The sequence below is a fragment of the Rissa tridactyla genome, chromosome 4 (genome assembly GCF_028500815.1).
Source record: "Rissa tridactyla isolate bRisTri1 chromosome 4, bRisTri1.patW.cur.20221130, whole genome shotgun sequence".
NCBI lineage: Eukaryota > Metazoa > Chordata > Aves > Charadriiformes > Laridae > Rissa > Rissa tridactyla.
In genome coordinates, this window is record NC_071469.1 from 6,903,217 (window position 1) to 6,928,391 (window position 25,175).

At 37.0% G+C, this 25,175-nt stretch overlaps 1 protein-coding gene across 3 annotated transcripts in view; it reads left to right on the forward strand.

Annotated features, from left to right (window-relative positions):
• The window catches only part of ANO3 (anoctamin 3), a 210,878-nt gene that overhangs the window by 112,811 nt on the left and 72,892 nt on the right, over positions 1–25,175 (forward strand). For all 3 annotated transcript variants that reach the window (XM_054200150.1, XM_054200152.1, XM_054200151.1), the window contains exons 2-4: positions 7,228–7,440; positions 8,438–8,509; positions 20,930–21,066. In XM_054200150.1, the coding sequence (XP_054056125.1) occupies positions 7,228–7,440; positions 8,438–8,509; positions 20,930–21,066 (422 nt within the window). The remainder of the gene's footprint in view (positions 1–7,227; positions 7,441–8,437; positions 8,510–20,929; positions 21,067–25,175) is intronic.

Genomic DNA, 25,175 nt, shown 5'->3' on the forward strand with positions numbered 1-25,175 from the left:
AAATGCCGAGGTGAAGATGATGTCACCGGGGAGTAAGGAGAGTTCCATAGTAATGGGGAAATCAAATGCTGAAGCAAACACAAATATAAAACTTAAAAATAGTAAAACAGTTATTCACGAGTTTTCTTTTCCATTGGAGTCCTCACTTTTAACCCTAGTGGGTATTTTAGGAGTGACCTGGAAGTATATGTAAAATCATCACTGCGCGAGCGTGCAGAGCTCATGAGGATGGACTCTCTCATTAAACTGAGTGCTGGCCAACAATTGGCAATTTGGTGCAGGAGCTGGAGACTTTTCCTGGGAAACAGTGTCCCAGAAAGGGATTTTTATATTTGCAAGGGGCAGCTATTTATAAAAGAAAATCACTGTCCAGAGAGAAGGCCTATAGCCAAAAGGGCTAATGGGACTTCTGAGCCTTTGTGTTTGCTGTACTTACTGTGCTATTGGAAAGTTGAGTGCTGCTCTGTTGTCAAGTCAAGAGAAAAAGCTGAAATATTGAGAGGGCTCCATTAAACCTTCCTTATAGTGCTATAATATATATATACACTGAAGTAGTTCTCTCTAAATAGTTCATCAGGAAAATAAATTAAAAAAAAAAAGTGATCTCATATCAAAATCTACGGCTATCTAAATAAGTAAAGTAATAGCTTTCTATTTCTTAATCTAATGGATAAATACTATAAAAAAAAAAAAAAACAAAAACAAAAAAAGACATGGAAGCTTGCACAAAACGTTAATGCTGTTTACAAGATCTTGGGAAAAATTCACCATCTCTGAAAACTGTTATAGCAGGATTCAGTGTGGGTTTTTTTTAAATATTCATTAATTGAACTAACCATATATTTTTTTGAGTGTGTGTTTTCTTGGAGAACTTTCAGATAATCCCACCAATTCTTGTCCCTTTTCATTAACCATGCTTTTGTATTGAAGGTCATTTCTCACATGTCTAACTTGAGAAGGGAAAAAAGCAAGCAAAACTATAGGCATTTACAGTTCACTTGTTTATGTTCCTCTTGTCACAATACTTGCAACTGCAAAAGGTTGAAGTAAAATCGTGGTATTTAATGGAAGCAGTCTTCAAAGAAGTGATTGATGGTATCATTAAACAGCATATTATTTCATAAACACCTTCATAAATCAATGTTATTTGTGTAGTGGGATGAAATTGAAAAATACCATCACAATGACTTGCTGTCGGTCAGGCTGTATTTATTGGCTAGCCTAGCAGTTATACTCGCCAAAGTGGCTACATTTAAAACATTTAATAGGAATAATGTTGGACTCGATGGTCTACGGTTGGACTCGATGATCTTAAAGGTCTTTTCCGACTTAAATGATTCAATGATTCTGTGTTGACCTGTTCGCTTCATAATGGAATAGGCATATAAGGTGATCTGAAAAAATACCTTTAGAAAATTTGGGTTCCTAAGCTTTCATGATATACGGATAGTATTGAAGAGAAATAGTGTCCATCCTTGAAGGCTTTTTTCTCCCATGTTTGGTGTGTGTCTTGGTTGTTGGGTTTTTTTCTTCTTAAGAAAAGGATTGGTTAATTTTCTCCAGTTTTGATGAGGCTTTTTAAGTGTGTTTGTTAATATAATATGAATACTTGATGTGGGTGGGTTGGTTGGTTGGTTGGTTCTTTTTTTCTGTAAGAATATAAAATGAATTCAGAGGTTATCCAGTTTGATTCCACCTTTTATATAAAAAAAGGAACGTATGGGTTCATTCCTGACTTTCTCAAATACAGGTCTAATGTGTGAAACTGAATACCCTTTGTATTTGTTGAGGTATTACAAATAGATAAGAAAACTTCTGCTGTTACTGAAATAATTTATTATTTCTTCATTATTAAGTGTCTTTTGATTAAGGTTTCTCAGAATTGAAGAGAGTAGTTATCCTACATTAAGTTTTCTTTTGTGGATTGCAGCTGCCAATCAGAGTAAGGTTATTCTTTAGCAGTAAGTACCTGTTCCATCCGTGGAGTATTGAAAACAAAATGCTCTTCAAAATTGAGCTGTTTTCTACTTGATACTGTAGAAATAATTTTTCACATTAAACTGAAATGTCACGAAATGTGTTGCAAGCTTTTCTTCATATTTTATGTGATTAAAGATTCTAGTTCTGATGATGCAGTTGACAGAAACATTTGAGATTTATCAGCTTCTCAGTCCGTTTCATGTGTTTCATGAATGGCATTTCAATTTAATTAGTGATGTACGGTACGTGAAGCCAAAGGCTTTACAGAAGCTTTTTTACAATTAAGAAAGTGTTTTTCTCAAGCAAACCTGTGATGATAAGAGTCATTGATAAGACCTGCATGATATTGATGTTGATTGTGGACGTTATTATACAGCATATCTCTATAAAGCTGATGATATTGATTTGACTGGTATAGTAACTACTCTTGTTTTGTGCTAAGGTTTGTGCTGGATTAGATGGGCAATACTTACCGGGCTGTTCTTTGTGAAATTAGCACTGGTCCAGCCTTGCTAAGGATGCTTCCACCATTGGGTCAACAATGCATATGGACTAGCTGTAAAACTTTCCTCATCTAAAATTAGGAGTGACTGAAACGCAATTATTTTTTTTTTCTCTTAGCAGTATAAAGAAATGATCGACTGTATCTGTATCTCACAGAATGAGGCATAGGAGAATTTTTCCTTTATGCTTCTAATCGCCAAAACCTGGAGGCATCCGGGAGCTGGCTTCATTTGGAGTCTTTCTAGATTGGCATAACGTTGAGCGTGCCTTAAATTGTGCATACTGATTTAACGATCAGAAAAGCTCATCATACTCTAGCTCCATCTTTCCTGCCTGCTCTGCCAGGAAGCTATGAGAAGCCGTAGTACAGCTGGCTATTCTGGCTTTGAGCCATGTAGGGATTTGCCTACATGACAGGAATCCCCAGCTTCCCCTCGGAAAGAGCACTTTCCAAGGCAGAAGTGCTAAAATAAAAGGCAGGATCTGATTAAACCATAAACTTTAACCACCTTTTTCTCCGCCGTGAGAAATTTTTATAGTCATGCTGTACTTATTTCCATACTCCTGCTAAGTGCCAGAGGAATATTTCATAGGGAAAGAACCAATGAATGCGGTTTGAACAGGAAAACAGGTGTATGCTTTTTTTTTTTTGCTAAGTGTGTACATGTCTCTTAGTGCAGATCCAAATATCCCTGAACAAGCGAGGTCTGTGTAGCAAAACTCTAGTTGGAAAGGTACAGATTCTAGAAAACACCCCTACAGAGAAGAGAGGAAGGAATAAAAATAATGTCAGTAAATCCATTTAGTGACCCGTTTGATGAAGTCAGCCACAAGCTGTTTGTGTGCCAGAGCTGGGTGAGCGTTGGCATGCAGCAGCAAAAGCCAGCGCAACTGGCACGGCACAGAACTGGACTCTGGCACATGAGCAGAGAATGAATTAACATGTTAAATTTCGGTTTTGAAGGTAGGTCGTACTGCTGGGGTAACAAAAAAAATGTGCTCTGAGGTTACTTTGCTATGAATCTCTCCCTCCGAGTAGAAGCAGCGTGCTATTAAGGAATCTGTTTGAAATTACACCAAGGAGTTTACAGTGAGAGAGAGCAAAAGGGAGTAATTTTCTTTTAAATTGAGGCAGTGCTTCATAAAAGAATTATACTCTTTTTTTATATGTATCACTTAAATTGTTGTTAAAATTGAATGACAGTGTGTGTTATTTGCATTACTGTAAATTTCTCTGGTAATAAAATGATTCATCTTGCTGCACGCAGTGACTCCGATACAGATGCAAGAAACACTCTTTTTTGGCAACAGTAATAATTATGCGGTAGGGTCCGTGATTACTGACAGCGTATCACAGCTTAAGAAACTGATTGTTAAAGCCATCCAGAACAATTAGGAAATACATCTTTGTATATATTATTCTATATTACCCATTGCTCTGCCTAACGACTGTAGACTTTGGTCTAATAAACAGGTTCCATTTAGGAAGAGCTGTGAAGAATACTTCTCAGAAAGACCCGGCTGGATGGGCCTTGGGCAGCCTGGTGTAGTGGGAGGTGTCCCTGCCCATGGCAGGGGGTTGGAGCGAGATGATCTTTAAGGTTCCGTCCAACCCAAACCATTCTATGATTCTACGAAACCTTGCAAATAGCGTAGCAGACGTGTTACGCAGCATTTCGCTGTTCCGAGCACAGCATCCTTGGTGCTATAGCCCAGTGCCACTGCCTGCTCCGCTGGCTCAGAGCAGCCATTTCGAAATTATTAAGAAGCAGAGTCCTTTCTGCTCATACCTCTTTTAACAACTGTGGCACCTTCTGAGGCAGCAGAAGCTTACCTCTATCTGCCTCCACCTCCTATTAAATGAATACTTGGTCTGTCGGACCAAGGGCAGTTACGCTGTGCTGCAGATCCGGAATAACTGTCCTCGGTGGCCTAATGAAGTTCTGCATTCCTTGATAGAGCAACACTTACAGTGAAGCAAAGTGTGTTCTATGAGCGCGGGGAAGCTTTTCAATGAAAGGTCCTTTTAAACCTTAGCTATTATACTTAAGTATGGAGGGTATCCTGCTAATCAAAGGACCTTCTTTGTGGACTCGTATGTTGAGATTTAGAGAAGAGAGAATTGCTGAGTGTGACATCCTTCCTCGAGTGGCACAGATTTAATGGGGAAGATTCCTTGGAAGTTCATGGCACTCCAAGCAGCAGAAATGTTTAGATTACTTCTTTCTTTCTAGCACAGAGAGAGGTAATATACATCACTAAGAGACTAAGATTTATAAGAACACGCTGCAGAGTAAATTGTGCTGTCAAGCAGAGCAATAGCGTAGTAAAACAGAGTCTCTGCGCGAATCTTCTGAGGATCTTTGACACTGTGTGCAGCAATCACAGAAGATCTGCTGATGCTGTACAGACAGGAGGCTTTAGCACTCTTCATAGCAAACCCCGTGTAGTTAATTTTCCTTGGCATTGGAACCGTAGCTATTTTGTGGTTTTTTTCCTCTGCCTTATATTTTTGGTAGAGGTGAATATTGATGTGTATCTGTAATCTTTGTTTATGTGAATATACTAGTTGATAGAGACTTCCCACATATTTGGGGGACTATATATATATTTTTTTCTTCTGTGGTGCATTTCCATCTAGTTCACTTGGACAGGCAGGACAGCAGGCTCTAGGAGGTCACATATTGTTCTTGGTGGAACAACTTGAGGCATTTGAACAAGAAAGTAGCCAAAATTTCTGGCATTAACTTCTGAATGTATCTACTGGGTCTGGCTGGGATGGAGTTAGTTTTCTTCATAGCATCCTGTGAGTGAGTGATTGCCACTGCATCATCGTTTTGGTTTGGTTTTCCTTCTTTCCTTTACTTATTAAATGATCTTTACCTCAGCTGGTGAGTTTTCTCACTCTTGCTCTTCCCGTTCTCTCTCCCCATCCTGCTGTGGGGGGGTCAGCAAGTGGCTGCGTCATGCTTAGCTGGTGGCCAGGCTCAACCCACCCGATATGCAATGCATTTGTCTTTGAAAATGTGTTTCTAACTTTGTAAACAATTTAAAGCTTCATGAAAAATTAAGAACTCCTATGAATCATGCAACTAGCTACTGAATTAGTGAGACCTTGGCTTTTTAAAAAAAAAAAAAAATATTTTTAAGTTGCAACAACCAGTAGCCCAATGGCAAAGATTGATTTGCCCAGCTGCCTCTGGTCCTTCGCGAGGGGCTCTCTTGCTCCCCAGCTTCCAGCCACGCGCCATCAGTTACCCAGCTCCTGGGATGCCCCTGCGCTCCAGCATCTTCTGCCTGCCTGACCTGCCGGTTCCTGGGGTACAGCGTGACCGTAAGCAAAAGCAGGAGAAGCAAACCCTGTCCATCATGGAGCTGAAGACAGTATATTGGCTCTTTTATGGACTTGGATTTTGCTCAGTGTTGAATTACTCAATTTTTACAAGGATGGTGTACATCAAGGCCCTAAATTGAGTCAGAAGGTGTATAATAATGAGTTTCTCTTCCATTTAAACTTAGGAAAGTTACTTAATTTCCTTGTATCTCAGAAAGAACTGTTAAGAGTTCGGCTTTTTCCAAACCATTGGCCCAACTCTTTTGTTCTAACCAACTTTGGAGTGTGGGGGGTTTTGCCACCATGTGCTTCTACAATGTTTTTTCACAAAGGTTACCCAACAGGTAAAAGGATTAAGAGCATTAATATAATTCCATAATGGTGAAGGGGAAATTAATTTTGTAGCTTTGAAAGGAAAGTGTAAATATTTTATAATGTAGCAGAGCCTTTCAGGAATAGATTTATTTTAAGTTTTCATAGTGTCTATAAGCCATCCTTTCTGCCAAATACTGTAGTATAATGCGAGGCATCATTACTGCTGAGTCACTGTCGTAAATTCATGTTGTCGTTCTATAATGATTATTAAATACTTATTTACTATCTGCCAAACCTGAACATTTAGAAATATATCTAATTGTAATTACTAAAGAAGAATAATGAGCATATATGTCTATGGCCCTGGTTTTGCATATATTGACGAGTTCAGATTTCAGTTGCCTGACAAATTCCTGAGATTTTGGGAAGAAATACAAAATGGGAGTTAAATGGGATGAACACTGGTAAAAGTATCATCTTGAAAGGGTAGTTGCATATCTTTGTAAATAATTATCACACTCAGAACAGAGACAGCCAGTCACACAAACAAAATGTGCTGAATTAGTACATGCTACTTAGAAAACTGAATTATTGTTAACCAGTGTAGTGCAATGTCAGCTGATTTAATTGTTAAAAATCTCAAACTACTTTTTAGCAAGTATGCCATAAAATAGATTCAGTATTATAACTGCTAAGTCATTTTTTAATTCCAGTTTTATGATTTTTTTGGTTTCTTTTCAATATGTTAATGGAGAGGTCATATTGTGTGTTAGTGTAGTAATAAGGAATAGTGAACAGAGCCTGAAGGTCAGCAACAGCTAAACAGAAGAATAAACCATCTTTTTTTTCTCAGAAAAAATCTAACTTTTTGGTAATCACCAGATTTAGAATATTGCGAATTTGAATTGTGGGGTGTTGATGGAAGGGTAGGTGAAGAATTGCTGGATTTTGTTCCCAACTGTCTATTCCTCTTTGAACTTCAAATATCTTAAACATTTTTCTGTAGTTGGAGAGTTGCTTATTAAGTGGATTAGCTGTCTTTGTCATTGCTTAATATTGCAGAGTTTATGTTCTTTTTCTCTTGGCTTTTTCAGGTATGAATACAAGCAAGAGTGAGACAGTGAAGGAGCATCCATTGAAACCTTCTAGAAGATCTATGCCATGCCTAGCCCAGAGCCAAACGCATCCTCAGAGCCTGACCAAGCATTCGTCTTTTCTGCAGCCAAACCGCATGCAGCCACAGCCCCGGCCCCAGCCTCTGAGCGCTGGCACATCTACAGCTACGGTGGATGTGGTGTCAGAGCGAGGTAGGAGGATTTTCTTTTCCAGGAATTTGCTCCAATGCTGGGAACGGAAGGGATCTATGGGAACATCATTTGAAGTCCTGTGGTGTCTTAGATATAATTTTTTTAGCATCTTTCATTAAATTATAGGGACATCCAATAAGCTTTGATTTGTTTAGATATCTACGATTTATCGGAGAGACGTTTTTGCACAAAACAGCTAGAAGAACCATGGTACTGAGTTCTTGAGTGAATCTCTATAATGTTTGAAGTGAGGCTTAAACTAATTATTCTTTTATTTTTCTGAATTACAAGATTATTTCCTTCTCACTGAAAACAAGACAAGAAGGTGCTCCTTTACGCTGGGGAAGAGCATGAAGGTTTCTGTAGTTTGTCCTAAGAGAGGGAGAAAAAATAAATATTAAGCTTTCAGAAAGAAATGTCTTTAAGCATGAACATGTAGGAGTAATGTGTTCATTCATGAACAGCAGAATCGGGGCAAAGCGGTATGGAGAGAAGGAGAGAAAAGGGAGGAAAAGGGAAAAAATCCCAACGAATTTTAGATTGTGTTGGGAAAAGGAACTACTTTTCTCTTAGGATTTCTGTTTTAACAGAAAAACATGCCTTGACAGAGAGACTAGTCTAGTTGGAGATCCCAATCACAGCGTGTGTCACCTGTTGCCAGCCGTTGCCATACGCTGTTGACAACTGTGTGTGATCCTTTATAGAATAAATTAACTCAGCTCGCTTCTGCTACTAAATTTTGATAAGTCCTTCCTTAATGTCAATAGGCACTAATTATTACTCTGCTATGCTATTTCACCGAGTTAAACTTCTCTCAGGAATAGAGTGAAAGTCTTCACTAAAGTGATCGTGTTCTTTTTTCCATCGTTGGAAAGGGCTCTTTAAAATTTCAGCCTAAATTTTTTTAATTTGAATCACTGACAGTTCTTAAAAAAAAATGTGTCTTTTGCTTACAAAATATATGTGAATGCTAACATGGATATTGCATTTATTCCAGCTAAAGTGATGGAGACTTTGGAAAACAACTTGCTTAAGCTGTCTAATACAGAATACAGTGATGCGTTTTTAGGTAAGTTTATGTCTGAAATGAAATAATAATAAATTAATGTTTGTTCAATTACACTTGCAGTATTTCAGTGTGGAAAGGCCATATTTACCCTGAACTGCCAGGTTTTTTGAAAGAGGGGACTGAAGAAGTATGTCCTATCGTAAATTTCCTGATACTTTCTCACCCCTTAGACTAACAGTAAATAGGAACTAAAGACAGAGAAGTATTTTTGCATACATTCAGTGTAACCTTTTCCCATAACAATCCTTTGTAATACGATCACATGGAAGCACGTGTTTGAAATTCCTTTGAAATAGTTATTATTCCCGTATAGTCATGTTATTCCGTATTGTCACGGCTGCAGTTGTTTTGTTGTTGTTTTTGCTTTAGATATTCACGTATATTTGCTTTAGACATTCCAGTATAAAAAGTGTTCCAATCTGGAAAAAAAAAAAAAAAAGTAGTAATGTGGAAAAATCAGAGCATATTTGTACCTGCATTCATGCCACTTTGATAATTTAATTAAGTCCGAGAAAGTAGGAAAAGAGTTATTAGAATAATCCTATCCTTGCAACTGCAAAATGAGCTTGTATATACACACGGGTAGTAATTTGCAAGTTCCAAAATTAATTAATTTTTAAATTCCCTGGCCATGTATTACCCATCTAAGGTATGCGCAGATATTGCTGCACTTTGCAAAACTACTGTGAAAGATCTTTTTGCTCACAGTCAATGTAGCATCAAACTAGAAATTGTATCTTCGTGCTGAACGAGAGGGATCTGCTTTCAGAAAGCTATTTCTGCTCTCCTCTCGCATGTTTTAGCATTGATGTTTCTTGATGCCCAAAATATATGATAAGTAAGAGGCTCTTCAAGGTCTCCTGAAGTGGTAGCTACTGGACATATGAGTGAAATTGATACTTCCTCCAAAAGGAAATCAAAATGTTCCAAAATCATGACACAGACCAAAAATGTGGCGTGTAGTTTATATAAGAAAATCACGTGTCTCAGTAAAGTTCCAGTTGAAGCTATTTCATTCTTGTAGTGTAATTGGTTTCATTGGTTAGGCAAGCACAGGCACTACAAGATTTCACTGTTATAAGTTGCTTCGTTTTTTTTTTTATATCCTGTTTTATTTTTTACTACTATTGCTTACACATACAGGTGCTGATATTATTGCATATTTATGTACGGCAGCAGGAATTCTTTCTTATAGTAAGTGATGCACTGTTTTTCAATCACATCACCTAGTTTTAACCTGAAAAGAAACATGGAGGGCTCAGCGATCGAGGAAAAGATAGATTAATTCTCAACAGCTCAAACTTTGGTGTGGATGTTTCTCCTCTTTTGACTACAGCTATGCTCTTTGAAAGGACAGAAAAATATTTAAATGGTAGCCCTTTGCTAACTTTCGTGTTTCTTGAGTTAATCCCAAATTACATCACTGAAATCTGTTAAGTTATTCTGTATTTACAGAAGTTTAATTGGTTAGGATGTTCAGCTATGAGCAAGAAAGGAAACACTATTTATAAATACATCTCAGAAGCCAGTAATAAGAATTGCCTTAGATAAAAATCAGCATTACCAGTTAGGTTCAGGAAGAGAAATCAGCGATAGTTAAAGGTACATTTTAAAAAATGGCCTTTCTATAAGCCTTCAAAATACAGTTTGTTTGCACTTGAAGATCGTATTTATGTGGGTAAGAATTTGTCTCCAAACTAAAATTGTCGATTTTATCCTCAATCTGGGGGGAAAAAAGGAGAAAAAAAAAGGAAAAAAAGAAAAAACGAATATTGTTTCACCAAATAGGTGAAAACAATGCAGCGCTGCTGCATGCGTTAATCGGTACTCTGGCACTTTGATGGAGTTTGTAAAATAGGCTGATTAATGGGTATCATCTTCTTAGTGAACCTTTTCAAACTGCTCTCCTGAGAACGTGAAAGAATGCTGAATTAAGTGAATGTGGTGAATTTTTAATTAGGCAGCATCACGGAACTGTACTTAAAATAGGGCAAATGGCTTTCTCCTCTTCCAGAATTGTGTCCATAGATGAACTATCTTTTTGTGAGAAGGGGATTAACAGACGTCAGATAAAGGACTTTAGAGGGAAGGTTTTCATTTATTGCAGTTGACTCTAGATGAGGCCATAAATCTGTTGGACTTGTTTAGTTAGTGACGCTGATGGATTTATAAAGTAGGAAGATAACGTATTACACCTTTGTTTCTGCTAACACAGACAAATGGGATGAAGGACATCACGTATTTATGTTCTTTTTCCTGTCAGTTTTAGGTGGTAAGTAGTGTTTTTAGTTTGAGGAATCAGTAAACACAAGCAAAGTTATAGGCTTTGAGCTTCTGTAACATGAACTATGAGGTTTCAGACGCGCTGGGATGCTCAGGGCTTAGCCAAAGCTTCATGGAAATTCTCACCCAGTAAAGGTTATGATCAGGGCTTTCAGATCTTGCCTAGGTGGAAATCACCTATTGCTTGGATCTGGACATTAAATCATTACACCTTGTGTTTCTCAAAGCGTGGTTGTAGAATTTGGTGTTCAGTCCAGAGCAAAATCATGTTATTGCTTCTACTTCCTTGAAGAAGCATTTTCTTTTCCTGTGTTTTCGTGTTATAGAAGAGTGTAAAGTTCTGGTTTAAGTGATCTTTGTCACTTCTTGTGACTTGAGTTCGCAGAAGATCCGAGTTCCCAGTTGACCGAAGAACGTTAATCCCTCCAGCTCCACTGCAGCCTCTTCTAAGATTTTTTTACTCATCAAATGAGTGAAAGATTCCTGCTTTTTGACTGTTCAGAAAATGCCTTGTTACCTAAGAACTTCTCCCAGAGACCAATAGGCTTGATAACCGATATTATGTAGTTAGTAAAAAACTAACTGCAGTGAATTTATTCTTAATAAGACGACGTTCATTTTTGTCAACTCATTTAGCTGCAAGTAGCTCGTCAAATCCTGTAACCACACACATGGGGGAATTTTCCAAATAAGCTTTTGGATGAGAACATTCCTGATTTGTCAAGACTTCTTCAGAAATATTTACGCAAGGTTGGAAGAGGGTAGGATTTCTCGCCACAGGGGAGACCACCGCAAAGTAACCACTACCCTGCTGCTGAGGCTGGGGGTCAGGGAAGTGGAAGGCTGAGGTTCCAGTTACTGAATTGTACAGGAAAGACCAACTCTGTAACGTTAAGTTACACATTGTCTTGAGGTAGTGCTTGAAATTTTTCCTGAAAGATGCCTAAAGTTTTTGTTCTAGTATGAAATGTGAAGACTTCAGAGCAACCCTTACAGAGGCGGTAGAAGTATTCACTGCCTAGCTGTATAATCTTTGATGGCAGGCACAGGAGAGATGCCTACGGGAGATGACCAAGACAGTTAGGCTAGGTCTCATTCCTGTTTTAGGGAAGAAGAACAGTATACCTGTGTTACAGGACTTACCTGGACTACTCTCTCATGTTGATAAAAAACTTACAAATACCTAAAAGGCACAGATATAGCAAAACAGGAAAAATCTTTTTCATACTTTTTTTAGAATTGAGTTTCAGGATCTTACAAGAGGTAAATACAAGAAAAAAAAATGAAAATACTTGCGTTGTATTTGTAGACACATGTAAATAGGTGTTGCACAAGAACCTGGACGTTGAAGTCTGAACTCATTGCTGTCACAATATAATTCCAGTGTTACCCATTTTTTAATACATTTGAAAGTCACACCAATGACAGTGGGACACTTGACATTCGTTCTCTCAAAAGGAATTCAACATTATAGTTTTTTTCCCCTGAGTCTTCTGTCTGTGGATACTTGCTTAAAAATCTAGTGTATATTTATATTCTGTTCTGGTTTTACTGTGATTTTTTTTTTTTCTTCTGAAAGACATGCTCAGTAATTACTTTGATTGTGCCAGCTGGATTTAAATGACGTAGCTTTAACTTCAATTACTGAATTTCTGGCTTTACTGCAGCTACCAATAATAGCTCATGGCTTCGGTTGGAGCTGGAAAAAATAAATGGGGAATAATTCCTAGTAGCTACATAGTAACTACATGCAGAAAGTCACATTAATACAAATTTGGTTTCCTCTAGAGCTGTTTTTTTTTTTAAGTTCTAGAAACATAACAGAATTGCAGACACATTAAGGTTAACGAGTGGGTTAGTTAATTCAGGAGCTGCTCCGCTGGTGTGGGGTATATCTGTGTGCACATGCATGTGTAAAGAAACAGTAATTGGTAAATTTTTAAAATAATACTTTTCTTTTTCCTTAAAGGCTGTCACATGCATAAAGGGAACAAGTCTTTGAACGATCACAAATTTGGCTGGCCATCTTTTCTAAAAGAAATCTGAATGTAAACAATTTTGATGAAGGTTATTTGCGCTAGAATTTTTTTCTCCATGAACAGTTGAAAAATCCTTTTCAGTCATCTCTGTTAAAATTTTAGGGGTTTTGAGTGTGCTTTTTAGAAATCAATTGACTGAGTTTAAGAGAAGTGAGCAGTTCTTTATTGTTGAACTGAAAAGGAAGTACTCAAGCTGAAGGTAATTTACATTATTTGCAGGAGAATTTGCTTTACTTTATTTGAGTAATAACTCCCTTTTTCTAAGAAGAATCACTTTTTTCTTGCCATAACTAAGATAAACGCTCTCTTCTAATGCACGGTACAGGTGAAAAAGAACTGTGTAAGGTGCAAAGGCTCACACAAATAGTAAATAATATTCCACTGGATGATCTAATCTTTTCTCAAATTGTCTTTTTGTCTAGCAAAAGGAATGGGACAGTGGCCGTATTTGCACTGATGTGTGACATGTTTTTTCCATTTGCTGGGTCCCTTTCCGTTGTTAAAATTGCCGGGTTTGACTTTCTTTTTTCACGTTCACTTTCAAACACTGTGAGCCAGATTTACAAAAGGGATTTCTTATTACAATGCAGGTTAATGCCTTTAAAAATCCAGTTTATCGCATACATAGCTAAGGCATCAAGATTTTCAGGAGTTAGGCAATATTGGAAATCCAATTAGACTAAAAGAAGGACTTGTGAATCTGATAGTCTGCTTGTTAACTTAAAAATCCAATTTTCTCGTTCTAATGCAAATAAGCATTTAAGTAGCTTTCTGCAGATCCTGCCATCAGAAATGACAGAGGATCATCAGAGTATCTGCACTCCACTGTTAGACTGACATAGTTCATTTCAAATAAGATGTAAAAAATGAGGAATGGATAATGAATAGAAATTGGCATTCAGGATTTTGATATAATGAGTATCTAATTTTAAGTTATTGGGCAAATAAAACCAGCACTCAGTAGCAAATCAAACACTAATTAATTTATTCTGGTTTTTTTTTTTTTATGAATTAGGTTAATTATGAGGGATTTATGCATCGTAACTCTTCTTCCTTAGCGTGACATGAAATCCTTCCTAGATAGGAACTTGATCATGAATGATGTAGTTTATAATTTTGCTGTAACAGTCACCTTGTTTTCTGAACGAATCCTGATTCCAGTGACTACAAAGGTTGTACGTAAGAAACTCCCTCATTTGCGTGCCATGCTGCAATATAATGAACTGAGGAATGACGACCTGAACCAAAACTAACAATCCAACAAAGTACCATAATAACTGCACGATAAAAACTTTTTTCGGTGTTCATTTACAGAAGTGTTTGTAAGTGAATTTTGATTAAGTGATGCAATGATAAACTGAAAGGGACAGAATAACCTGTGCAATACATCCAGTATTTACATGAAAGGATGGACCGAAAGGTCACGGAGGAAAACCAGGTTCAGTTTCTGCTTCAAGAGAAACATCATGTTTCCATTGTGACTTTCAGAATAATTTTTTCGGAAGCTCGTGGCCCTTAGGCAATGCCTGCCATAGGTAAGGATGTCACATCTATTCTGACTGTGGTGTGAGATGGCTGAAAAACTGCGTTAGGACAGTTTCTCCTGCACCTGCTGTGTGAGGGAATTGTTCAGCTCCTCTATGAGCCGGTTCATTCCTGGAGAGCTGGCAGCATGGATGAAGAAGGCGTGTGATCCGTTATGAGCATAGTGCTCACTGAAACTAGTAAGAATTAGTCTTCGGATTTAATATTGAGGTTCAAAGTATCGAAGTGCTTTAGGCATTTAATCGCCAACTCTGTACAAAATCTTAACTCCTGCAAACAGCAAGACTGCAAGCCTTTTTAAAAATGAGGAACACTCTGTATAATGGTTACCACTGTCTGAAAGCTCGTGAGAAATTGTATATTGAGAAAAGCCTGATACGTAAACACACATACACTGGTAGCTGAAAAACCTGCGATGTTATGTATGCAATATAGTATTCCAAGTACACAGCAGAATTAAGTAAGAAGACCTAAATCCATCACAATGTGTTTATATAGGTTTTTACTGATATTCTTCACCAGGTTATTTGTTATTTCTAGGACTAAAATTAGGGCAAAAGGGGATTAATTTCTTGACCAATAATCTCATTCTTACTAAAGCTTTGCAAGGCCTATCCCTAAATGTATAAAAGCTCAAAGGATTGAGTCAAGAGTCATCCTATCAAAGTTTGTGAAACTGTTTAGGAATAATTTTTATATTATTTTTTTTCCCATAATTATGCCACATTTCAATTGAAAAACATTTGCTGTCCTACACTGCAGTAATCTAAAATATATTGGTGGATTAAATGCTACAGAGAAATGGGGCCAAGTGCTTTTTATCCTCTTAACTGTCATAAAATTAAAATGCACTCTTGTCCCTTCAGAAATATAGGACAGAAAGAAAGGTAAGCCAAGCAGTTAAGAAGACCCAAAAATGAAGATGCAAAGTGTGGACCTAGAAATCAATATCTAAACAACATGCTTCTGCGTTGTTAGGTAAAAGAGTCCCAGAAATGAAAGTCTCTCTAACATTTTATCCTATAAGTGCCCTGAGGGCAAATCTTACTGTCATGCATCAAACGTAACAAAATGATATGTCGGGGAGTATAGACGGGTTTTTGTGGTGTATGAAGACTGAAGCTACTCATCGTCCCTCTGTATTACAAGATAGCAAACAAAGCAACCACTAGGATGGAGAGACCTGTAATCTGCTTGATTAATGCTTGAATCTTTTTTAAATTGCTTGATACTTGAGTGTGGATCCAAGCTGGCAGTACACATTACTTAGTTATATGTTTAGGTATGCTAACAATTATAGGTATATACCTAATTAAATTTAAGTACCTACCTAATTAAAGAGAAGTCCTTGAGTTATTGAATCAAATAGTGAAATTCCCATTGACGTCATTGAAATATGATTTGGTCTCTGCCTCTAGATTTACAAGCTGTCACCCTTTTCTCTGATTTAATAGCCTCATCTTTTTTTTAAAATTCAGCCTTTCTTTTCTATCTTATTTTTGCAGTGTTAGGCAAAGCTAAACAGTTTGATACAGAAACCCTCCTTTTCCTGACTTGAAGTCATCATAGCATATTAGTTTTCCTTTCTGTAACAGGTCACTTGCGGCTTGCAAATTCTATATATATCACTTCAATGATTTTTTTTTTAAATAAAAATTTTTTATGTGACAACAGTTCAAAAAGCTTTCAACCACCACACAAGTTTTAATTAATGTAATTGAATAAGTGAAATACAGCAGCAAGATATTGTTATTTGCTATATTAATTGCTTAAAAATGCATTATAGTTCCATTGTATGTTTGTTTACTCAATTCTGCAAGCACATAGTCTTCTTAATATAAGATTTTGTAGGATTAATATTTAAATCTTTCTCCTCCTTTAGTCGGTACTCTGAAAACTCATATAAAGAGGTCATGTAAAGGGTCGTGCACATTCTGTTTGCATTGGCAATAATATTTTGCCTGAACAGCCCTGGAAAAAAAATACTAATCCTACCAGGAGCTCAAAAGTGAAAAAAAGAGAGGGGTTAAGTATGAAGGCAGTTGTCCTTTAGACATCCTTGTCACTTTGAGGACATGGATGTGAGCGTACAACAGTCCCATCCTCCCGCTGCAAAAGATTTTTTTCATTTTTACGCAAATCATGCTATTTTTCCTCTCTTTTTTTCTCTTTTCTGTACATCTCAAGTTTTAGCGGAGTTTCAAAGTTTTTCACGTAACTCTAGATCTGCCATTTACTTTAATGTTAATGTAGGGGGGCTGCTTTTAGCCAAGAGTCTCCCCAACGGGACAGAAATTATTTAAGTTTTGGGTTGGTTTTTGTTTGGTTGGGTTTTTTGTTTGTTTGTTTTTTTAATTTGATCCTGCAGTAAAGGAGAAATGGAAAAGTGTTTCATAAACACTTATTACACTCTTTGCCATATTTTTACATTGAGTAAAGGTTCTTTAGACATTTCTGGAAATTACTGTTCACTCTACTACCTTACTGAATTAATACCTGCAGTGCAGATTAACTGAAAGCTAAATGCACTCTATCTGCTCAGCTGATACATTTCAACATAGAAGCATTGATCTCTGCCCATTGTAGAGCAGTATTTTAGTGATTAGATCTACACAGCAGAGAATCTGCTCAATCTTTTTTAGCTCTGAAAAGAGGAGAAAATAATAATAATTAAAAAAAAAAACCAAAAAAAAAACACCCCAAAGCCCACATTTAAGTAAAAAGTCATGAGCGCTTGGAAGTCCCCAGACACATAGGAATGGGGCTCCTGGCTCATGTCTTTGGGATGTCCCAGTAAGGCAGAGGTGGGACAGCACTTTTTAACAGTGGAGAAGAGAACATGCATTTGAGTGGTGAGCAGTGATCTGAGGCGCCATCTTTCTCATGGCTGACGCCATCTGATGGTTAAGGAGCCATCTTGCTGAAGCCTGAACTTCTGGAGCAATACGAACTGGATTTGTTGGGTTTTTTTAATCTCCTGTGGCTTCTTGCCTACACCCTCCCCCTCCCAAAGTCAAGCAGGCTCGTTGTGGTGGTTGGCATTAGAGCCCATCCAAGAACTACAAGAGCAGGGAGAGCTGGCAGTTGTTCTTGACAGTAACAACCAAATGAGTTGTTGTAGGCCAGGGAAGGCATGACGGGAAATAAAAAATGAAGTAAACAGTAGCTTTCCCACAGTGCAGAGGGAAAGAGCTTGAGGCGGCCAAGCTTTTCTCATGACGTTTTGTGGAGCGGCAGCCAAACAAAGACTCTGCGTTTGAATTTCAACATGGATACTTATAATGCAAGTTAAACAGACTATTAGTCCCTATCATTGCTTTTAGGGTATGTTACATTAAAAATGTTCTTGGGCAGTACAACTCCAGCCACGACATTCAGGGATGCTGTCTTGGTTTGGCTTGCGGCAATCCCAAATGGCAGTTAAAATGCAAACCTGCATAATAGAGATTGTGGAGGAAAGGATGGCAGAAAATAGTGTTCCTTTATAGCCAATCATTATATAAAAAACGTCATAGAAGTTTAGAAACTGCAGTTATTGAAGAAAGACTTAAGGAGTTAAAACACTGTGCTTTGCAGTACGCGTTGGTGACACTAGGAATGATCAAGCTCGAGTTAATTTAGGTCACGTTAAGTTTATCTTTAAGGGAATGTAATTATGGCTTGGTGGGTGGGAGAGTTACAGAAGAGAGACTTTCTACTTTTATGAAAGTGGTAGGTACCTTATTACAGAAAAAGCGCCTGGTCATAGAAGAATACAAAAGCACGGTCAGTGCTACTAGTGGCAAAGTTTCATTTCTGTGAGCTTCTCTCACGATCTTTTTCTAAAACCAAAATATTTCATCTCTGTTCTTTAAACGTTTTGAAACTAATGAAAATAAATTTACAAAAAGTTCAACTGAAGAAACAAAATGAGGCCCCCAAAGCGCACACACATTGTAATTATTCTTTCTAACCTGTTCTGGTATAGAAATATGATGCAATCCATTGAACTTTTTTCTTTGTGTATAATTAATTATAATTAAGATATGTTTTAAAATGTGCTGCAGAAGAGGTAAATGGAACTAGTGGTCTATGCAAGGTATCTGCAAAGCATACTTCAGGTGTTTTGTTGTCACGAATGTCTAAAACTACGTGAATGTTAAGAAAAACACACACTTTAATATACTTTTAGAATACGGATTGTAAGCTATGTCTCCCAGTCTGACATTTTTTCAGACAGGTGTAACAAATGCTTATTCGAGTGCAATGGTTAAATGCCATGTTTTCGTCTTCATTCCGCCCGATTTTTGATACTATTTGATACCATAATTGATACCATTACTGTGTAGGACAGTGCTTTACGTGCATAAACTAAGTCATCAGCTGCTGAAAGGCACAATAGCAAGTATCATTACATTTTATACAACAAATATAAGTTTTTAATTCCAAGTTTCATTATTTTTATGGGGCTTTTCATAGCTAAAACCTTTTTTGACTACATTTCAGACAAGATAGTAAGTATCTTTAAATGGAAGGTAATTTTTTTATTTTTTTTTTTACAGAAAATGCATGCTACAATATAAAAATTGTGTTCTTGAAAACATAAAAATGTTTAGCAGGTAAAAGTATGTTGAGCTCTAAGGGAAGACTCATTTAATAACTTTCAATTGTTTAAAACATTATATACTTTTGCAAAGGTGTTTTTTGGAGTAGTAGGTGTACTCATAATGTCTAATCCTCTAAAGCTTCCCTCATAAAAATAGACTTTTTAATTTAAGTAGAGTCTTTCCGTTTAAATGGCCTATCTAGATGCAAAAGTTCAGGTTTCATAGGCCTGTCTCTGCTTTTCATTTTACTGGCTTCTGTTACAAGACCTTGATCTTTAGGAAAGCTAAGAGCTCATCACATCCGGACGGGAGTCGAATCTGTAAAGTTGCTTTAAGTATCTTGTTTCCTACTTTGGATATCTACTACTTGAAACCTTCTTCACAGTCTTTTTCCTACATTTCCTACATTACACAGAGTAACCTGTCTATTAGGTTAAAGCATTGTTTAAAATAAATAAAATCTCTGAGTTTGGTGCCCTGACAATTAAAATGGGCTATTTCATACTTTAAGAGATCCTTTCACAGGTTTACTGAGGTTACTATCAGTGTCAGAAATTACTGAGGGCTCATTTTGTGTAATCATTATGTAAGCAGCTAAACTGCAGAAAGAAACAGCTCTTGGTAAATGTTCCAGTTTAATATTCCATCTCAGGAATGTCTAGGCTCCATCAGATAATTGTGGTTATTTTTTTTCTGTACTACTTACTGTGGAGAATTTAACTGAATGGCTTAATGAGAAATTCTTTGTTGTTGCAGATGAGCTTTTATGAATACAAAATTCAGGAAAGTCAAGATTGTTGTTCCCACAGCAACCGTGGCTTGTTTCTTGGCTTCTGTTTAGGGTTTAGAATTACTGGGCTAAATGCTCTTCCCAGTTCCCTTGACTTTTCCCATGTTGATGTGAAAGCTGAGATGAGAACTTGGCTCAGGATTTGTGGGTAACTTTTTTGTCCGAATATGTTTCTATTTCCAATTAGTCCAATATACAATTGTGTGGGAATAATTATTCCATCTTTTTTGTCTTTAAAATTTTTTTTTTGAGACTAACCATTTTCCAAAATTCATTAAAACTTACATGGTTCAACGTTTTACGGGCTTTACCCCTCATTTTACTCCTGCTGGCTATAAATGGTAAGTATTGTCATGATTTTTTGATGGAGAATGTGAAAGGAAATGAAACGTCTGGAAAAAAGTCTCCCTTCTGATAGAGGATGTAGAGTGATTCAGTGACTTAAGTCCTTCTAACTTGCCTGCAGCGATGATGCAGGAGGACATTTAATCTGTGAGAGTGGGTCTCAGTGAGCTTTGAGGAAGTTCCTCAGTCACCTGCAGCTGTCTTAGGATACTCAACTACGTTTGTATAAAAACTTTTGTTGAGCAATTAAAAACAAATCCAATGAAAAAGGAAAACGCTTTCTTCATGTTGTCAACTATCTTCTACCACCATCAGGTACACGTCTTCAAATGTGTTCTGAAGTGGTCACTGCAATGCCTTAATATGCACATTTTCAAACACTATATCTAATGATGAGCAGCACATGTATAGGGGAGATGGGCATTTAGAGCGCTTATTTAAATTTCAAACATGAGGTGTTACTCATCCTGTCTCCAGGATGCACCTGTCTATTTGATAACACATTTTGGATCTTGACAATTGTGAATCAAGCACAAAAGCGTTTGAATATTTGTCTTATATCGCTTTGTGGGTTTTTTTTTTTTTAACTACTGTGAAGAATGTTGTGGGCTTTTTTGATTTGAATATTAATAGAAAAAAGTTTCTATAGGGCTTCTACTAAAAATAGAAGTCACATCTAGTTTAAGACAAACATGATAACATTTCAAGTAAAAAACTTTTGCAGGAAAGGATAGAATATGTCGTTGAAAAGTGGGTACTTAAAAGGAATGTTCAGTTGTGGCTCCACTATAAGCTAAAATGAGCGCACTGTTTTCTTCTGTTTTTCCTTCAGACCCAGGAAAGGACAAAGACACATACACAGATGATTCAGAACATGGAAATTATGATGCTCGTACAGATCAGTCATTGCTTATTCAAAACAAGCTTACGAGACAGAAGACAGAACCTCGGACTAAATCATCTTTAAAGGTAATGGACACAAAACTTTTAAAAATTATATCAATTGTTAAAATGTGCTTAAATATTTTTAAAATAGAATTTTTAGGGGATTGGCTAAGTTGCAGCTTAAATAAATAGGTAAGAAATTTCTCATAGTAAGAAATTTAGGTGGCTCCATTACACTAGTTTGACCTACAGAATCAATGAATGAGATTCTCTGTACCAAAAGTCACCGAAATGATATAGAATCAATAACTGTAACGATTCCTATTGACTCATCTAAGAGGCAGTAGTCTTCTTTCAAAAAATATATATTGCACAGAATTTGGGACATAGGATTCCCAGCATGGAGTGAAATTCATGTCAGCTGGGCGGCCTCAAGAAGCTAGGAGAGTTTAGAAGAAGTAAATTCATATAGCAAATGTAGTAGTCGAGAGTGATCTAAAGTGTAGGAATGTCCTTCTAAGGAAAATCCAAATGATTGCTAGACACGTTGAATGAAAGATAAAATTCGCTGAATGTATAGGAGAGCGTAGGAGTATTTTCAGGAGGCTCAACTAAAGCACTGGGAGAGCCGTCTCACCAGATGAATCTGACATGTTATCTTGCTTAGTAATTACCGAGTCACAGTATTCATCACAATGCATTTTCTACAGCAGTTCATCCACTACAATGCTAAAGAATTATGACTGATTTTCAGTTCAAAACGCGTATTCTTTTTCTTCTTGCTCTGGACAGGGAGGCCCTTTAATTCTCCTTTCCATTAAGCATAATTGCTTGTAAATGTATGACAAATGACCTAACCTCAAGAAGTTCTGAGTAGTTTTCTTCTTCAAGCACTGGAAGTTGCGTATTCTGTAGCACAATTTTTTTTTTAACCAACGATTCTCTGATTTTTGCTATATAAAGGCATGAATAATCCCATGCTACAAATCTAGAAAAGCTTAAATTGCTTTAAGGTTCTGTGCTTTAAATTCAGTATATTCTTCAGTAGGCCGTTATACACTTCTCTCGTCTGTTAGGCCTGTGGCACTTTGTGGTTTTAGTATTGTGTGCATTTTTCACAAGAGTCGTGTAACTGTTGTAGAGCTCGTTTTCTCCGTCACACTCGTCATCATTACTGCAGGATTCTGGAACACAGGGAGCAGGTTGATGTGATCCCTCAGGCTTCATTTCCTGGCATGCTTCAAAAAAAAACCCTCTTAGAATAACAGCTATCTAATAACTTTCAGATAGTTTTAGAGGCAATCCTATTTACACATCGGAAATCTGGGACGTGAAAACGAAACTCTGGTAATGGCAGAGAAGGGTTATATTTTAATCTAAACTATTGCAATGAAAATTTTTTGTGTTCACAGATTATTTTTTTTTTGTCTGTTTCTGCAAGGCTAGCTGAATTAAGACAGAAATAACAATGGATGTTCGTTTGTGATTTTGTTGACTAGGTTAGACAAAGCCTTTTATGTTAAATGTGGTCTAAAAGACAGGAAAAATAACGCAGAATCTGCAGAATTTAGAGTATGTTATTGAGCACTAAGTGTTTTTAATAACAGGTAAAGCCGCTACCAAAAAAAATCTAGTTACGGATAATATCTATCTAAAAACAGGCATTTCATTGTGACAAAGCAAAATATTTTTTGTATTTTCAAGTAAAATATAAGATGATCGCTAGCTGTGTTTTCTCCAAGCCTGTATCCACAACTGATACAAAGCTCATAGGCAGCCCGTAAGCTAACTTTCTTTCAAAGTTTAAAGAGGAGCCTTGTGTTAAGTTTAAACAAAAACGCACTTCTTATGTCTCAGTCTTCGTACGTCCTGACCTACTGAACAAAGTGCTTCGGAGTTTAAAAACAGTCTTCTGAAGCCACTTCTGGCTTTTAGCCTTGACAAGTCCTTTTATCACAGCAATCGCTTCGGAAACTGCCTTCTGCTTTCAGACTGGTTTTGCAAATGAGGCACCCAAGCAGGATTCTCCTCCTGTTGCCTATTTGCCTGCCTCCATGGGAATAAGGCAAAGGGGATTTAGATAAGTCTGCTATTAGAAAAACAGGTTACTATTTTGCCTTTCGATTATTGTACAAGTCTTTGTGGCAATTAGTGGGAGATGTCTAAGGGAAACTTCTTCCCAAAACGGATATAAAACTAGCAAAAGGAGGCTTCTAATTCTTTTTGAGACTGTTGAAAGCACGGAAGGCAGCTCTACAGCTGGTAAGTACTCTCATATATTTGGAAAATAAACTGATCTATCATGATTTAAGATGTCTCCTCAGTCTGGCCAGAGAATGAAAATGAGAAACACCGCATTGGCAAAGTGTACAAGGATAAAAGCTTATTCTTATTCTCTGCTTGTTAATGATTCTAATTTAGGCTTGTTTTGGGAGAGTTGTTTTACACCTGAGAGACTCAGGAGAAAATTGCTGAAAAAGTTATTTGCAATTAATGCTTGGTACTATTACCTGTCTCAGTGATGAGCTACTTGAATACTTCAGCAGTAATGAAATTGTCTTACTGGCATGATGGAAGCCGATACACATTTTTTTTTTCAAGAATTGTTTAGTGGTTCAGGTCACACACATGATGCGGCATTTTCCATAAATCTGGTTTGTATTGCTGCAGTTTTAAAGCTTTAGAAACATCAGGTAATTTTGACATAGCATCTGGGTGCCAACATTCATCTTGATAGTCATCTGCTTTTCTCATTTCCTTGATTATGATTTATAATTCATAATCTCCTTTAGTGTGGGTTGGTATCATTTCAGAATCCACAGATTTAATATTGAAAAATTGTGAGTCGTTCAGACCCATTAAAAAGCTGTCTTCATTATCCCTTTCTGCCATCTTTTCATCACCAACTGCTGTTGAGATTGCGTAGAAAGGATGACCTCGCGTATGCGATTCTGCCAAGGGATCTCATGCAGAGGAATGAGGCCAACAAGTGGCTGCTGGGCGAAGGATGGAGTGAGTAGTATCTGCTATTGCAAGGGAAATGTAGGAAATGAGAAGGTCCCTGATGGGAAAATGCGATGTTTGAAACGTTCTAGTTCCTCTAAGAAGGGAAAGCTGGCTAAAGAGACTTTATCACTTGAATGACAGGCAACATTTGTCCAGAGAAACAGCAAAGTTGGTAGCAGCGACTTCCTTTCTGTACCAATTACTATCACATGTATAGTGGCAAGATAGGAATATTAGAGAAATTACACTTCCATGGCCTTTCATTCACTACTTTACTGTTACTCATTTTGATCTGATGAATTTTTTATCAGATTTTTTTTTCTTTTTCTAGATAGTGTATGTTGCTATCTGGCAAGGTAAAGAAAGGGTTTGTAGAACAAAGTTCACATATTATCATATGTGTTCAGAAACTGTAAAAAATGCTGCCTATACATTAGCTTAGTCTCCTGCCTTTTTCTGGTGTCCACCAATATCTACTAATAATACTGCATGCCCAGGCTAGTTTTGTGTTGGGTAGGATCTGCAACGATTTCTCTGTCAGTCTCCAAAAACGTTACAGAACTTCTAGGGAATTTTAAATAAGATCTTAAATAAGCAATTGGCCAAAACATATGGTGGATTGTATCTGATCAGCTGGGCATACTGCTGAAAATTCATTATAATATGAGCAAAAGTCAGTATGATCAGTGTAGGTTATTACTGTGATTATTAAAGGATAAATCCACCCATGAAAACCTGAAATGCATTATTTACACATTTTATTGGATACTTTGTGATTTTGAACATATATTTTCCTTTCTCTCATGCATAACAAGTATTTCGCTTACAGAATTTCATGGTGGTTTTGAAAAATGGAATAAGTTAAAAGTCATATCTGCAGGATAAAAGTGTTCTTCACTCTTAATATTTCACTTTCCACACTTTTGTAGGAATTATTTTCTGTTTTAATTTTTTCCTGTTTAATTCCATGACTTTCACAGTTGCAGAGATCTGTGCTACGTGTTCTAATCCTGTCAATTTATCACTAGTTTCACATACATTTTTTCCCTCATAATCTTGCTCCTGTGTTCAGTGGAAGTCAGGCACATGTACTGAAAGAGAAGGGTTGGCCATAAAAATGTTTTAGTGTATAAATAAGAACAAGATGTCAGCTGAGAACAGTGTACTGGAAAGGAGAATAGCAAAGG